Raw genomic sequence first — 17,116 nt, forward strand, 5'->3', positions numbered from 1 at the left:
CTGTGAAATGGTTAACAGGACTGTTTGGCTTCTCCGCATTCCTGTAACCAAGGAGCGCGACGCACCGCACACAGGGACGAGTCCCTGAAGCTACCGTTGGACGTGTCTTTGCTGAAGCACCTTCCCAGTCTTCCGTCGCCCTCGAGAACATCCCTGTACTCTTAATTACTTAATACAAAATACAGGCGTCGTCTCTGTGCTCCTTCAAGATTATTCTGTGCTTGAGAAAAGACAGGGCCGCGATGTCCACCATCGAAGAGGCCACCAGCCGGAGCATCAAGCCCTTCCGCTCCAGCGAGGAATACCTGTTCGCCATGAAAGAGGACCTGGCAGAGTGGCTCCGCGAGCTGTACGGCATCTCTGTGTGGAGCCACACGTTCGCAGAGGCACTGGAGACGGGCTCTGTGCTCTGCCAGCACGCCAACGAGGTCACAAGGGCGGCCCGCCGCTTCCTGCAAGAGCACGGCACCGCCCAGGGGCCGTACATGAAGCTGCCCGCACGTGAGGTCACCTTCAACCATGCGGCACCGCGCGCCTCCTTCGCGGCACGAGACAACGTGTCCAACTTCATCAGCTGGTGTCGGACGGAGATGGGCATCGCGGGTCAGTCTTGGGACAACAAATAGTCATGTTTGGTACAGTATTCACTGCTGTTCCCCTGCGATCAGGTGGTTTGGGGTTTAGAACCCTCTCCCGCTGTAGTACCCTGGATGAAGGTACTGGATGCAGTAAGAACACTCTGCTGTATAAATGAGTGCATTGTTGTACAGTCAATTAGCTGGTGCTTCTAACCCAATACATGAAATAAAGGCAAAGGTTATTGACAGTAATTATAGTGTATGCAGTATATATATATATACATACACTTATATCAATACTTTTTGTTTGTGGATGTATCAGTTTTATGACAGCTTTTCAGGTATCGGTGGAACAAGTATCAACAACAATGACTGGAGTTATACACACATGTTGGGAGGACAAATAAGGCTTCCTCCTCCTGTGGGGTTAACATGATTTTAAAATTCAAACAAATCAATTAATATTTTTAAGTAAAGCTTTAAAGTATATCCTGTGTCTGTTTAAATGGGAAAATGACACCTCATTCATATGCCAAGGTGATCCATAGTTCGAGGTCCTAAAATTCAGATTTGTTAGAAAAATTACTGTACTATAATATATATTATATATTATACTGTACTATAATATATATTAACATTTATTCAGACACAATCCTGTGCTACTGTAGGGGGTAAAATGACCGCAATAATGATAGTGTAGTAATTTCTCCTGTGATAGTGAAGAGTTATGTAATAATATAACTTTACTTTGCTTCTCAGACATGCAGGGTTGCAGATCAGAGACTTAGTACATGAGGCTGTTGACTCTGTGCCCCTGCATGCAGTTCCACCTCCAGCCACTAGATGATGCTGTTTGCTCGAAAACCCACATGCCTCAAAACCGAACGTTAGGGAGCAACTAAAACTCAGTGCGTTTTGACTGTTTTAGTGAAACATTTTCCTTTAAGGGTAAAATGTGGTTTTGAAGAAAATACCATCGGTACATATTTGTTACATTACAGTACTTTACTCTACGAATTTTCAACTCGCAAGGCGATGATGCGTTTGTTGTTGCCACCTGCTACTACTGCACAGTCTGCTGTACTTTTCTCACACTCCCCAAATCCCACAAACGTAAAATAGTCTCCCGCTCCACGCTCGAGGCCGAAGCTTCTGGAACGCACCCCTCCCACAAAATTATAAACGAACAAGTCAATAAATGGATAAATTGACGGATATTTTCTACCGTTAAAAAAAAAAATCACCTCAAAATAACCGTTTCGAATGTTTAAAAATAACTGGCATTTTGTTTCACATAATTATCATGGTTTTTGGGTTTCTCTCTGTCAGGGTTTTCAGCATCATGGGACAACAAAAAATGCTCCATTTTATTAGAGAAAAGTGAGGTTTCCTTCTTCTGTTATTATCCATTGTTGCCTTGATACTTCTGTTGAAAGCAGCTTACTGTTTTTACCAAATTTAGGGTAATACTACATTGCTTGAAGAGCCTACAAATTACATTTACATGTATTCATTTAACAGACACTTCTCCAAAGCGACGTACATCTCGTAGAAAATACAATGTGTTCATTACATTAGCTGAAATAGAGACAAAGTTGCAGACGTGTGATTCTTATGTACAGTTAGTTTGTTTCTTTCCACCATAATATGAACCAATGTCCATCACACGAGTAGCTGCATAAAATTTTATCAGAATATCCACGATTCCTGGTAACCTTCCTAGTAATTTTTTTTTTCTTGGGATTCATATAAACATTTACGTTACATTACGGGAGTATCCGTGTAAAGGTTTATCCGGACATGATCTGAAAGTTATGGCGCACGAACATTTACACCTTACATGAACTGAAGGGATGATGGGCGAAGTGAGCCTTACTAGGTAGGCCTACATTTAGCCACGTGCAGTCTTTCTCTTCCGCAGATGTGCTGATGTTTGAAACGGAGGACCTCGTTCTGCGGAAGAACGAGAAGAACTTTGTGCTGTGCCTGCTGGAGGTGGCCCGCAGAGCCTCCCGCTTTGGCATGGCAGCACCGCTTCTCATCCGAATGGAGGAGGAGATAGAGCAGGAGATTCATGAAGACCTGCATGTGCCGGATGAGGGAAAAGCGCTGCCCGGAGCACAGCGTTGGGCGTCCGACTTCGAGAATCTCGATGAAATGGTGAAGAACACTTAACGTGAAGCTCCCCAGAACGTAACATCATGAATGTTGAATTCCATTCGGTTCACTCCATCACTGTAAGAGTCTGTACCGTTGCTAAAGGTTGTCCCATAATTTACGATAAAAAGTAAAATTGCAGACAAACAAATAAAAGCATTATACATTTGCAAATTATCCGTTTGACTTAGCAATGTGGAAAAAAGTAGTTGCACATTTTTAGACATATGGTTCTTAGATCTTTCTTCTCATAGTCAGACAAATACTTGTTTACTCCTTTTTACTGGTGGTAAATATTAATAATCAGTGTACTACGATGAACTTACATGTTTTCAAAGGTTAGAAAGATTTTTAAAAAACGATAAAAAGATAACTTATTTATAGTTTATTTTCTCAAAAAATCCTTAAATTAAATTCCTTATAATTTTTCAACAATTTTTGTCTCCAGCAGAGCAAACATTTGTGTTTAACAATGTGTTTAGCAGATACTTCTTTCCAGAACATCTTATGACTTGGCGTAATAAAAACTACTGTTTCGCTGCAGACAAAGAGACATTTAGATACAGACACATGATTTATGGAGCGCAATTTGTTTGTCTGACACCACCATTTCTGCAGCTACATGCGTAGTTGCTTTTAGAATTGAGTCTGAGAGGAATTGAAGAAGATTATTATGACAGGCAGTGTAATGGAAATTTTTACAAATTCATGTAGCTATTAAGAGATCAGCAGAGAAGTGGGACTGAAATAGATGTGGTTTGAGACCCTTCTTAAATCCTGGAATGCATTTAGCAGTTCTGAGGGAGAGAGGGAGCTCATTCCACCACACTGGAGTCAAAACTGAGAACGCAGAGAATTTCAATTTCACACCCCTTGTGACAGGGACCACTGAGTGGCCAAAGATGGAGGAGCTTAGCAGTCTGGCTGGGGTATATGGCGTGATTACATCTTTTAGGAAGCCCAGTGCCGATCTTGTAGGCCACAGGAACCCAATGGAGAGAGGAGGAAGGAATGCTTTGGTAAGTCAGATACAACTCATGCTGCAGTATTTTGGATCAGATGGAGAGGTTTGATGGCAGAGGCCAGACAGGGGGCATTGCAACAGTCTAGGCGGGATATCACCATGGCCTGTACCAGGAGCTTTGTAGAGTGTAACGTGCAATACAAGTTGGTTCTGCAGATGTTATATGGGAGGTATCTGCAAGATCCGGTTATGGCTTCATTGTGTTGGGAGAAGCAGAGACTTGAGCCAGTTTTTATAATTCCAGGCTCTTCACTGATGAATTGGATGAAATTAGTGAATTTGCCAGTTTAATAGAGAGTTTCTGACAGGTATATGGGCCTGTGGGGAGATGGAGGACCTCAGTCTTGGAATGACTTTGTGGATTTGTACATGGTGGTTGGTCATCCATGCAGAATTGTCAAGGAGGCTGGCTGCAGGGTACTTCTCTATTGGCTAGGGGAAAAGAGAAAAAGCTGTGTACCATCAGCACAGTATGGATAAGAGAATCTGTGAGAAGCAATTGAAAGACCTGATAGAAGGAGTGTACATGGAAAAGTGTAAGGGGCCCAGAACTAAGCTCTGTGGAACACCAGTTAAGAGAGACTGAGGGGAGGGCAAAGCTGCATCAAAGCACCTGTTTTAAAGGTATATGGGAATCAACCAAAAGAGAGTGATAAGCGTGTGAATACGAGTGTGGGAATATGGCCTTAATTCAGCTCATTTCCAGGCCCGTGTTAAGAGTATTAACAACTCACGTCTGGTGTTCATGATTAGTGATCAATGACAAGATGATAAATATTTGTGATGCACATTTTTGGGATGGATTGGTCAACAACTGTAATTGAATTATAGTTTGTTGAGGATATGTATTTTTTATTTTTAGTAATGTTACATTAGTTGTAGTTTTGATGTTAAGATGAAAAACTTCACAGAGTATTTTATGTTTATTGTAAATATATCCAGGATTGTTATAAAACCTATCAACATAGAATAGTTGAGATGTCTGCATAATTAAACTTTTATTGTTTGTGACACAGTGTTGAACAAAGTTATGAACGGTGCTGGTCGTGTTTGTATGTTGAGGAGTAACTGCATGAGGAAAAAACTTAAGTGTTAACTGGTCCTTTGACTGAACTTTGGGTTCTTGGCTGCTTTGTTTGTTTCATTACTTGTGCAGCGCTCACTTTGGCAGTTTCAATGAAAAACTGCCTATGAGACATTGTCAAGGGCAAAGAATACTATGTTTTTGTTTTGTCTGGTGCCTCTGGAAGACACCGAGGAGAACTTTTCTCATTATTGCTGTCAGGATGATTTATGGGATATCGAGTCATTTGTTTCTGACAGTCACCAATATTTATTATTTTCAGGGATGAATACAGAGACCAACAGCTGAAGAAATACTGTGGCTCACTTGCACGTCTAGGATGAAGAAATTATGTTCTCTCTGTCTGTTGGTTTCTTTTAACGTGTCCAGGTCCAGCATCTTGTGAGCCGTTGCACCTGCCCCACTCAGTTCCCCATGGTAAAGGTGTCAGAGGGCAAGTACAGGGTGGGCGACTCGTCCACTCTCATCTTTGTACGGGTACATCAGCCAGTTCTGTTTGCATTTTTCATTTTATCATTGGTCCATTGTCACGTGCAACTTGTATTAAAAGCCTTTTATTTACTATCAGTCATTTTTTATTTTCTTGCTTTCCATATGCTTGGGAGTTTTTGGGCTATGAACCTGTCCCAAGGCTGCAATAAAGTTTTCCTTCCTGGGATCTGACACTGTCATCATCTTTTCTTCTGAAAGCTTTACGTCTGAAATACTTCTAACTGGACCAAAACCCCCTATAACTGTCCATGGTTTTAGTTTTCCAGTTTCACATTAAATGTTTAACTTCTATTTCGTGCAACTGATTTTCACATAGCGTCTCTTTTATGAAACATCACAATGTCTCTTAGACAGAGGTTGACAGCTGGCGTGGGCTTGAGGGAAGAGAAGCTGAGCGGGTGCACCATAACTGTGCTGTGATCGTGTGCTTCCTTCCAGATCCTGAGGAATCATGTGATGGTGCGAGTGGGCGGCGGCTGGGACACGCTGGAGCATTACCTGGACAAACACGACCCCTGCCGCTGCACCTCTCTAAGTGGGTGTCACCAGGGGATGGGCTAGTCGGTGGGATGCTTGACAAAAAGGGATTTGTAGCTGTTTGGAAAATACTGGGGTTCATCCATCTAAACCAACGATGAGCACCACCTCTGCTGTGAACGTTAGTTAAGAAATTCTCATCCAGGTCTCTGCCGTGCGACGCGAGCTGCGTTTGACCCAGGGATCACAATCGGCCCATGTTCTCCCGGGTGAAGGTGCCTGATGAAGGCAGTATCCCACAGATTACATCTCCTCTGATAGTGACACATAAGAACCGAACAATTATTTAAGACTAAATGGGGAGAAAAGGGTTTTTAAAAGTACTAAGATGTTGTTTTTTCTTTATACAGGATAGGCTGATTCTCAATGCACTTGGTACTAAAAGCCACTAGATGGGAGGCTTTACCGTAATAAGAAGCTAATCCGCCCTGCTTTGTACCTTTGAAGAGTGTTTCCACAAAATAAGGAATACAGGAATGCAAATACTTCTCGTCCTTGACTTTCTTCTTTTTCATATGAAACAATGTGGTGTTTTTCTGTAAGCTCTTATATAAGGGAGAACTAAACTGAGCAGAGAAAAACTGAAAAGATGTTGAGCAAATAAGTTTTTTCAGCTGTTTACCAGACAGTTTAATTCAAAGTAAAAACATAAGGTTCACACTTTGTCACCTATTCACACAGAAGGTATTATGATGAAGTTATTCAGGAAAAGTACAGCGGTGCAGATAAAATAGCATATTCATATGGTGTGGAATCTGTAAAGCTTGTGGGCCATCAAAGAGTGATACTGTTTTTTTATTCTTCTGTCAAATATTGTAGTCACAGCATGTTTAAAAGAAGAGACACTATAGTACTAATTTGCAGAAGAACATGGTGCTACCATTTATTTCCCAGAAGTTTTTCTTTCTTAATAATTACAAGAAGGGATGCAAGTGCATTTCACCAACAGATAGGGAGCTCGAAATGCAGAGGAAAAAAACTCTTGGGTCAATGTGTCACATGCCCTCGTGTAAACCAGCATACATTACACTGGTAGTGGCGTGTGGAGTTTTTCTTTAAACAGATAATATAGTACGTGTTTATGGAGCACACAAAAGCGAGTCCAAAAGAGATGTGTTTGAGAACCTTCTTGAATGTTGAGGGAGATTCAGCAGTTCTGAGTGAGAGAGGACAGTACAGAGAGAATTGTAGAGTTAATGTCTTTGGTATGTCTTACCCTCTGACCTCAGGCCACAAGCAGTCCAGGTCAGGTCTCCAGCATCCCGCTGCTCCTGTTCATGGGGTCATGGCTCGTGTTGGCCAGAATGGGACGCAAACCACGCTGCTGGTGAGCCGCTTGCAGTCGCCGCCTCCGCCAGTGTGCTGGAGCTCTTCGGGACCCACCCAGTCGGTGAAACCGGGCAGTACGAGTGCCTCTCTTCGCCACGCATCCTCTCCGGAACCTGGCAGCAGGGCCAATATGGAGCCCAGGCCACCAACTCCCAGCAGGCAAGTAGGCTATGGGTGTCCCATCAGGGATGGAATGGTGTCTTTTCTCAAAAGTCACTGAGGCACAGAACGGAGGTGGAGACCGCTGGAGTCCATGAATAATACAAACCCTCCTGCAGGATACAGGCGGCATTTACAGGTGTCAAACCGCAACCTGACCTCAATCACTGTGAGGTTGTGTAGCAGGGGATTTGTCATCTGTCACAGAAAACCATCATTACTCGCAGGCTGATTCTAGACAAAGAGAGGATACTTCAGTGTCACACGCTTATTTGTAGAAGTCAATGACATTTACATACGACAGTACTTGGAGGGGAGTGCGGTGGCACAGCAGGCTTGGCGGGGTCCCGCTCTCCGGCGGGTCTGGGGTTCCAGCCCTGCTTGGGGTGCCTTGCGAAGGACTGACTTTTTGTAGATTTAAACAAAAAAAAAAAAATGTTTTTCAAAAACATATCCAGCTGTATGAAAAGGTTGAAAAGACCTGAATCATGAAGTGTGTTTGGTCGTTATTCTAATGAGTGGATGACAAGTCTTTAGTAGTTTGGGAATTTGGCCCTTCAGCACATTTAAAATGCGTGCACATTTTCAGAATTGTTTGAAAAGTACTTACTCCAGTGCTTGGGAAAAGAACAAGAGGAGAAAATTACTGTGGGAAAATACGAGGTGAAGTCTGTGGTGCACGGTGGAGGATTTCCAATGGATGCTTATGTTGACCTTTCGGTTGATGTATTTGACTTTTTGCAGTTTAATGTATTGTTTAAAACATTGTTTATACCGGAAAGGGAAATAACCGTTTCATTTCTGCAGATATTTTAGCATATTTAATATATAATTGTATTTGTCATATGTAAAGTATAATTGTATTATGGAAGTGTAAAATATAAACCTCCAAACTATACAGTTATAACTGTTTGTATGGTTTGGAGGTTTATATTTTACATTTCCATAATCTGATATTTGAAGCTATAGCTGTAAAGCACATAAAATTATCATTATTCTTTATTTAGCTTTGCCCAAGGCTACTTGCAAGGGTAATTTGTGCCAGCAAAAACAGAGCTCACCAGGTTGCAAGACCACTGTCTGATGACAGCCTGGGATGAAATAGTGCTGCAATCAACACAATCAGCCTAGCCCCAAATATACAATCATTTAGCATTTCAAATCAGTTTTCTAATAGTACTCGTTACAGTGTGTATAGTTAGCACAGTGATAAAAGGCAGTTGCTAATGCATTATACTGAGAAATGCAATGTGGCAACTGAGGAAAGGAAAACATAAAAACTCTCAGGCCAGGGACATGGGAGAAAAATAAGCCTTGGGGGTTTCAAGTTCCAGTGGCTGCCCACCCGTCCTGGGCGTTCTAGTGTAATACGATATGCTGGCGCCACTACAGCGGAGAAGTACACGTCTATCAGCTGGTGCCGAATATATGTCAGTGTCATTCCCAGGTGGCTCATGTGAAGTGTCAGGGAAGGTGTTGTGACACCCCAGCAAGGAAGACACTGGACTAGTGAAGGTGGAAAAATCCAGATGAACAGTTGAATAAACAAGAGAGTCATTAAGTTTAGAGGGTGGTCAGATGTTTTCGGAGAAGCAAGCACTACTATGGGAAAGCAGTGGGAGAAGCTGTTTAAGGTGGTCCAAGAAGAGAGAACGAGAGACCTGGTTCTGAGAAAAGGCAGGCAGAGAGAGAGCGGAGGTTCCACCGAGGGCAAGCTGGAGAAGTTAGAGACCTGAAGTTGTGAGGGGCCGAGCTGTGAAGGCATGCTGCGTTATGGTAGGTGTGTGTATAATGCAGCACATTATACAGTAGCAGCATTTTGTATGAGCTGGTGAGGGTAGATGGCAGATGCAGGAAGACCTGTCAAAAGGGAATTGCAGTAGTCAAGCTTGGAGACCATGACAAGGAGATGGAGCACAGTCATCGAGGAAGGTGTGGATAGGAAAAAAGACGACATGTTTAGGCCAGTCAAGAAATGTGGTCATCATAGTTGAAAGATTCATCCAACTGTACACCAAGGATGAAAGTGAAAGGGTGATGCTGTCAAGCAAAATGTTGAATAGGAGGTCTGTGGAAGGATTTGCTGAGGGTGGTAGATGATGTCAGATGTGGACATCTGAACTTTCAAATGATGGTCAGTTCTCCAAGAAGAGATGTCTGAAAGAACCTTTGCCATCAAAGACATGAGAATTGAAGGAACTGTAGTACCTTTTAATTTATTCATCCTTCTCATGTGATCCTACAGCCTCAATGCAATGATTGGATTTTATGCTGTAATCTGAAGTACTGAAAAAATTTCACCTGGAATAGTCTTATTAAAGGATTTATTAACGTTTACAATTGTGAAAGGTGGATATTAGTATAACTGTGTTGCCTGTACTGGCATGGATTGTGTTAGTGTGTTAATGCACGCTGTGAACGTCTTCCATGCTTCTGGTGCATGAGACAAAATATTAAAACATCAGAAATATGACGACAGATTACAGATTGCATGTAAGGCTATCAGAAATTCAGGGGTGGAATTGGTTAAGGCTGAAGGATTTATCAAAGCTAGTAAAATTGATACCCTTAGGACCCAGTCCTGTAATACGCTGTTGATATTTCCTTGTTCAGACAACCTAACTGTACCAGACTTCAACTCACTTGATCTTTGTTCATTAAGTTATTTGTTTATTTATGTAGTCCTGAGAATGGCAGCTTTCAGCAAGTCTATTTTTCATGGATTCTGTTTTTCATAGCTGTTTGTGGCAGAAGGCCAGCTTCATCTCTAATCTACATCCTTCTTTTCTTCTGGGCTGGTCCCTGAGCAAAGGAAAAGATGTTGTACACCGTCGATCTGATGTGGCCGGCGGACCGAGATTCAGCCCGTAAATTATTCGGTGGGAACACGTCACGAATGTATTGATCAGAAAACTTCAGATTCGGGCTCTCGGGAGCGAGTTGGTTTTGGTTTGTTGTGATTTTATGCCATTTCAGCTCTCGAGGGGAGCCAGGGATTAGGGAATCGGCGGAATTCCGCACTCTTCTTGGACAGAGTGCTCGCAGAGCGATGGCTGGATGCGTCTCTTAAGAAGTGACTTGCAGACCTGGGGCCCTGATTTCCAAATAATATCTGCCATTCTGCTAAGAGTGACCTGCACTGTTTCAGAGTCTGGATTTTATTATTTAAACCCAAAAACAGAAGTAGTGCAGACACTGTAGATGGATTCATTCCATCTTTCATTTCTAGGCTGTCCATTGGAATTAAGAACTCTTACCAGATTCCCTATAGTAACCATTCTTTGCATTAATGCAATGACAAAGGAAGTTAGATAAATTACATCATATCTTTGGACTCGAATATGAATATGATAGTTTATTATATAAGTTATACTAACCTGAAATTGTGCCTCGTCGTATACTGGATGACAAATTGTTTTTGACTTGAGACTCGAGGTAAGAATTTTCATAGAAGAAAATCCACGTGATGGACACTTAAGACTGTCCTACTTTTTGCTCCACTACTGTTTTGGTTGTCATTCAGGTTTAACATCTGTATGTATCAGTACAGCCCTAAACAATGTATAAAAAACAAGTGTAAAAAGGATTTTTACCGCTGGCTGGAAAATTTGTGTGCATCTCATTTAACGCTTTTTACCTGCATATTGAAAATGGTATTTTGATAAAAAATAAATTTTGTTCAATAACATTCCTTTACATCAAACACAAGTCTGAATGCCACACAATATATTGCACAATACGCAATATATTGTGTGGCTTTCATTGTAAAATATGCTAGACTCATGTAGATTTTATTCTGCATAAGTAAATATTCTCTTCTGATTATGCAGTTATTCAAGGTTGGAATAATTCTGTTATGTTCGTGAACAGCATGTCCTTCACATATTTAGCGAGCTATTTAGGGCAAATATTTAAATTTACATAATGTCACTTTTAAATTCTTAAACCTAAAATACACTAGAATTGAAGAGCACGTAATTTTCTTTAGAACTGGTCTGGTGCCATGTGTTCTTGTACATATATCATCAGTGCAGATGAATTATATATCAATCATATATTTGCCATGAAATATTTACGATACAGAGTTTCAGCCGTAGCTCTTGGCTTTTCTGAGTTTGATGCGACTCATTTGCAAGGCTGTGCAGACAACCCTGGGAAAGGTGTACTGGGAAATGATTGTGTTTTCGTGCTTTCAGGGCGAGGGAGAGAACAGCCATGCTTTCCGGCCGACAGCCACCCTCTGATAGCTGGGAAGACTCAATGCGACGTGCCTCCACGAGGACAGGGAGGGAAGCAACCCGGCAAGGTCCCTCCCCTCGCATGGCTAGGAGCCTCCCTCGACCCACTGAGTCTTCCTCCGTCTCCCAGCCTGAAGTCCACCGTCCCAAGACACCCCTGATGCTCCAGAGGAACACTTTGCCACCCTTCCTCCATCCAGTACAGCACAGTTTGGATCCCCGGCTGACCCAGACCTGGAGAAAATCTCAGTTTGCTTCCAAGCAGAAGCAGAGCGCTGCACAAAACATGGAGGCTCAAAATGGAGTGGCCAACCCAGTTAGCGTACAAAGCCAGGGGGGTCTGTTTTCAGCCAGGTCTTCTACACCGGTACGCTGCTACGTCCCCACCCAGAACATCCATCAAAACTCCAGGACACTTGATAAAACCATCCAGCCAACTGAGGGTGCTGGGAGTTCTCTACAGACTCTGGACTTTATTCGCACCTTTAGTCCAACAAGACAGGTGAGAAATGAAGCCTTAGATCACCATAATGCCTCAACATTTTCCAAATGCACACCAAAGGACTGTTTGGTTGACCAGACCGTTCGATGGATGTCCACACCGTTTAACTACCAGACAACTTCCAAAAACATCTCCAAAGAGATGAGAAAAGATGGGTTGAGTAGCTCAGCACAGGATGCATTGAGCTTCCCCGTTGAACATGGGAATGCCATCGACAGTGAAATATTTTGCCAAAGTGTCACAGATCCAAGTCACTCACACATTCAGCACCAGGATTTTAAACAACTCCACAATAAAGGCAAAGAGGAGGATGACAGACAAGAAAACAGGAGATATGCCTTCACTCCTCAACCTATCAGCCCAGCACAGGAAGCCAGCTTGTACCGAAGTCTAGAACATGAGATTCTGGCCAACCTTCAGCTTCTTGACACAGACCTAGATGACAGCAGCAGTGAGGAAGATCCTGAAGATGGTGGCAGTGCAGAGAAAGTGACGACTGTCTCCAGAAGAGTCCCTCTTCCTCGTCCACATGATGCAGGTCTGCCCAGCTCAGGGTCCACAGCTCAAGTTGGAGCTTCTTCCACCCTTGACTCCGGGGGAAATGTTTATGGCGCTGTTGTCGCCGAACTCCTGGAAGGGAAAAGTGTGCTAAGGAGCGTGGACATGGAGAGCTGGGTGGCCAAGCTCCCCAGCAAATCAGGAGATAGAATCCAGGTTCAGGATGCAGAGGTTAACGCAGGGTGGGTTAAGGGTTCCAAGCCCAGTACTTCAAGCTCCTGGTCTTCCCTGGCATCCAGCGTGAAATCTGACGATTTCCAAGATCCTAAAAAGTGTAGAAGCGATGCTGCCGATGCAAGACTTGAGGCACCTGAAGCCCCTGCATCTCTCACGGGCATGATCCAGGGTCCTGGTAAAGAAGGAAACCCCTCCTTCAAGCAGAACCGAACACTGAAGAAGCCAGAGAGGGTGCCTTCCATATATAAACTGAAGCTGCGGCCCAGAGTTCGACCCAGGTGCGACCACAGGCCTGAGAAGAAACCCTCCAAGATTCCGACCCCACTCTTCTACAGGAGAGGTCAGTCTGGCCGAAACTCACAAAGGGACAGAAGGCGAGGAGCACCAGTGGCTCCACTGGCTTGTTGGGAAAGCCCTGACTCACAGAAGGATGTGGAACCACCACTGAAGAGCCCAGTGACAAGGGTCTTCAGGGTGAAGAGAGCAACAGAGGAAATGCAGAGGGACCAAGAGCAAGAGAGCTGGGTTTAAAAGCCATCATGGTCGCATGAAATTTTACTTTGATATTGCCACCTCACAGCAGTTATGTCTCAGTATTTTATTAAAAAAAAAAAAGAGGCTTCTGGCAAAAACCTAGCAGTAACAAAATAGCTGATACCACAATGCCGCAGCACACAAGGATATTCTCATTTTTTTGTAGCAGACTTTTTATAATTCTGAAATGTTTCGCAGATTTTGCCAAGTTTTCAGTCATTTATTTCGGCCTTGATTTTGCATGCAGAAATTAATATTGCGGCTCAAACTTTATCATAGCACGCTTTTTGTATTTCATACTTTTTCTACGTCAAGCCTTCTTCGCATTATTTTCCCATGTGTCTCACGAGCCGCTTTTCCATTTGGGCAGGAGATCCCATCACAGCTGGGGAGCAGAACACAATGGAGTCGCTGAGGGTTTATTATCAGCCCCTGCCGGGCATCCCTCCATTTTCTGCCAAAGGGGTGTGGGGCACAGGAGCTACATGCCGTCGTCTCAACACAACCTGGCGCTTGGGTCTGGGCAATGCCGCAATACAGCATCCCATCGGGGGTGACACAAAGCCACCTAGTCCTTGTCGAGGAGCCACGTTCACGGAGATTGCAGGGGAAGGACGGTGCGGGAAACACAGCCCATTAGAGAGGCAGAATGTGGAAAGAGCTGCTTCTTAACCGTCGGCCACATGCAAATGATGGAAGCTTCAGGATAATGAAAACAATTCCTCACTGCAAAGTAGATGACATAAATAAATGGAATGAATGACCAGAAATACCGTTCATGTTGTACTTTGGAACAAACCTGCGACTCTTCCTTTTAATTGCATTTTACTTTTATTCTACCAGCAACGTGCTTGCCAGGACCTGGGGTTCGCTTTCCGACGAGCTTCTACGTGCCTGTTGACGGCTGCACTCTGCAGGCTTATAAATATCTCCCGGAATACGGCTGGAGAGACGGGTGCTGAGCTATTATTAGCATTATCAGAAATGCAGCCTGTCACACTACACTGGCTGCGCCGTGTCTGACTGCCTCCCCTCCTCCTGTCACGTTCCTGCGGTTTAAGGTGGAAAAGGGGGCCTCCAATTACCTGTGCGATCTGTGCGAGCGACGAGGACGGCTCAGACATCTTCCCTGCCAACGTCATTCTTTCAAGTTCATCCTTTATGAAAGGAATTGTAATGAACAGCATGTGCCCGACTGATAATGCGCATTAAATGTGCTTTAATGTGTTTTAATGTGTTTTCTCGAGTTTCAGCTAAAGCCAAGAGTTTAAAAATACTAGGTTTTCAAAAATGAAATATTAATATATCTAGATGGATGCACACTGGCTGAACCGATTTTCCCGACTGGGGTCACGGCAAACCGGAGCCTAGCCTGGCAACACGGGATGCCAGTCCGCCGCAAAGCGCCCCAAGCAGGACTCGAACCCAGGACCCAACAGAGAGCAGCACCACCGCACCCCCTTTAGATGGATACTAGATATACAAATAAATTAGGTGTTTAAATTTTTAACTATTCTGCAACATCCATTCATCCATCCATTCATCCAATTTCAATAGGCTCTTGTCCTGAGTCATAGGCTGCGAGGCTGTGGGGGGGGGGGTACACAGTGGACAGGATGCCAGTCCATTGCAAGGTAGCCACACACACACACACACACACACACACACACACACACACACACACACATACATGCACACTGTCACTCACCCATTCACATGCTAAGGGCAATTCACCTGAACTGCTTGTCTTTGGACTGGGAGGAAACCAGAGCACCCAGAGGAAACCCATGCAGAGAATATGCAAACTCCACAGAGACTTAGCAGAGATCGAACCTGCATTCTCTCGCACCACCCAGGTGCTGTGAGGTGGCAGCACTACACATAATAATGAACGAGTAGTTAAAAGATAAAGGTAATAAGGGCAGTGCTCTGAAACACAGAAAAATAAAAGATTTTGCACAAATGCACAGATACATCTCAGCAAACTGACAGTGCATGCAGAATCTAACATTATCTAGATATATGGAAAAATTTGTTTCTAATAACACTGGAATAACCATGTTAACAGTAACAATGCCAAGAATGACAACAATAGTATAAGAGAAAGATAAAGAAAATAAATTCTGCTGGGATTCTGCTGTGCCTGAACCAATGGAGTAGTCCAATAAAACGGAGACTGGAGGATTTACTGAAAAAGCTGCTGCAACCACAAACGAGTACCTTACAGCATACAGAAATTCAGCAGAACCAATAGTTTTGGTTCTTAAGCAATCATTTTATCAAAATGTATTATCTTTTAAGCCTTTAAAAAGTGGGAAAATTTAATGGAACTCTTAAAGTTGCATGTCTTTACTGGGACTTGAACTGACACTCTTCTCACAGTATATTATTGGATTCACACACCCCCCCCCCCCATACGGGGTCACGGGGAGCCAGAGCCTAACCCGGCAACACAAGGCACAGGGCTGGAGGGGACGGCACAGGGCTGGAGGGGACAACCCAGGACGGGACACCAGCCCGTCGCAAGGCACCCCAAGTGGCACTCGAACCCTAGACTCACCGGAGAGCAGGACCCGGTCAAACCTCCTGCACCACCGCACCCCCTCTTAGTCAGTTCATTTGAATTAAATTGTTTATTTTTACAGAGCACACACAGTGACACAGAGCACTGAACACACTGAGCGCAGTTTAGAGATTAAGAGACATAACAGAATCAGACATATGAGATATAAAGTAAGCCTATAGATTAGATGTACATTTAAAGCCTATAGGAACTATATGAGAGAGTAAAGCTGTAGAGTGAGCCAGCTGGCAAATGAGGAAAGGAAAACAAAAGCTCCCTACCAAAAGTCAAGGGAGTAAAATAAACTTCTGGGGGGTCCATGTGCCACTGGCTGCCCACCCCCTGCAAGGCATTCTAGAAAGAGAAAAGTGTTGGCAGTAACAGCTAACAGAAGCAAAACTATGCAGCTCTTCATAACATTGCTGTCGTCACCAGAAATTAATAAACAGACGTCCAGGTGTAGAATTGCTCATCTTTCCTCTACTTTCTGCTCTGCGGAGACATGACTGTGCACTTTTCATGAGAGCGCTGAGCTTTTTTATCAGCTGTCTCACTGCATATTGACCGCACGGGACGACGCATTAGAAGCAGTCCTTTGGATGCTCCCAGTTGAATTCCCAGCTGAAGAGCGGCCAGGAATAATAAACCTTTGACAGGACCTTTCAAACCTCCTATTCACCACTGAACAAGTAAGAGGAAACCTTTTGCAGGCCAAAGCCAAAAACCACCTTTTACAAACCGAGCGATTCAGTTTGACATTCCGGCCCCAGGGGTTTGGCTGAATGCTCCTATAAGAACTGCAGCCTTCTATAGGAACCTCAGCACTTTCCTTCTCATTAAATGGACTTTAACCATTGGACTTGGAGGTTTTTCATGGTGGGCTTTCCAGAACAGCTGGAATCGGTGCCTTCTGGAGTTCTGTTGATATCGGTCTACTGTCAGAACCTTGGGAGCAGCATTCATCAATGAACTTGATCACACATGAGACCAGCAAGTGCAAAGGAGCTGTCACAAGCACTTCTAAATAAATACTGTATCTATACCGTAACTCGTGCTGCAGAAACCTACTGCTCTACTGTTCAGAGGGAGATGGGGCAACACTGTATATCATCATCAGGCCTTAGATGTGTAAAAACTGTTGAATCTGGATGGCACAGCGAGTAGCGCTGCTGTCTCACACAGTG

General features: G+C 43.7%; 1 protein-coding gene across 1 annotated transcript; it reads left to right on the forward strand.

Moving 5' to 3' along the window:
* The first annotated feature begins 58 nt into the window (after nt 1-58).
* Nucleotides 59-14,728, forward strand: gas2l2 (growth arrest specific 2 like 2). Its single transcript, XM_018741882.2, has 6 exons — nt 59-603; nt 2,500-2,738; nt 5,213-5,320; nt 5,774-5,870; nt 7,102-7,360; nt 11,557-14,728. The coding sequence occupies exons 1-6, from the start codon at nt 243-245 to the stop codon at nt 13,364-13,366; spliced, it is 2,874 nt and encodes a 957-aa protein (XP_018597398.2). The 5' UTR covers nt 59-242; the 3' UTR covers nt 13,367-14,728.
* The last annotated feature ends 2,388 nt before the right edge of the window (nt 14,729-17,116 follow it).

Source organism: Scleropages formosus, chromosome 25 (assembly GCF_900964775.1).
Source record: "Scleropages formosus chromosome 25, fSclFor1.1, whole genome shotgun sequence".
Classification (NCBI taxonomy): domain Eukaryota; kingdom Metazoa; phylum Chordata; class Actinopteri; order Osteoglossiformes; family Osteoglossidae; genus Scleropages; species Scleropages formosus.

Bases quoted from the DNA above. Each gene is read 5' to 3' on its own strand.
- gas2l2 (XM_018741882.2), top strand. From the start codon at position 243: ATGTCCACCATCGAAGAGGCCACCAGCCGGAGCATCAAGCCCTTCCGC. The intron at 604-2,499 runs GTCAGTCTTGGG...TCTCTTCCGCAG, and splicing joins GACGGAGATGGGCATCGCGG to ATGTGCTGATGTTTGAAACG. The intron at 7,361-11,556 runs GCAAGTAGGCTA...TCGTGCTTTCAG, and splicing joins AGGCCACCAACTCCCAGCAG to GGCGAGGGAGAGAACAGCCA.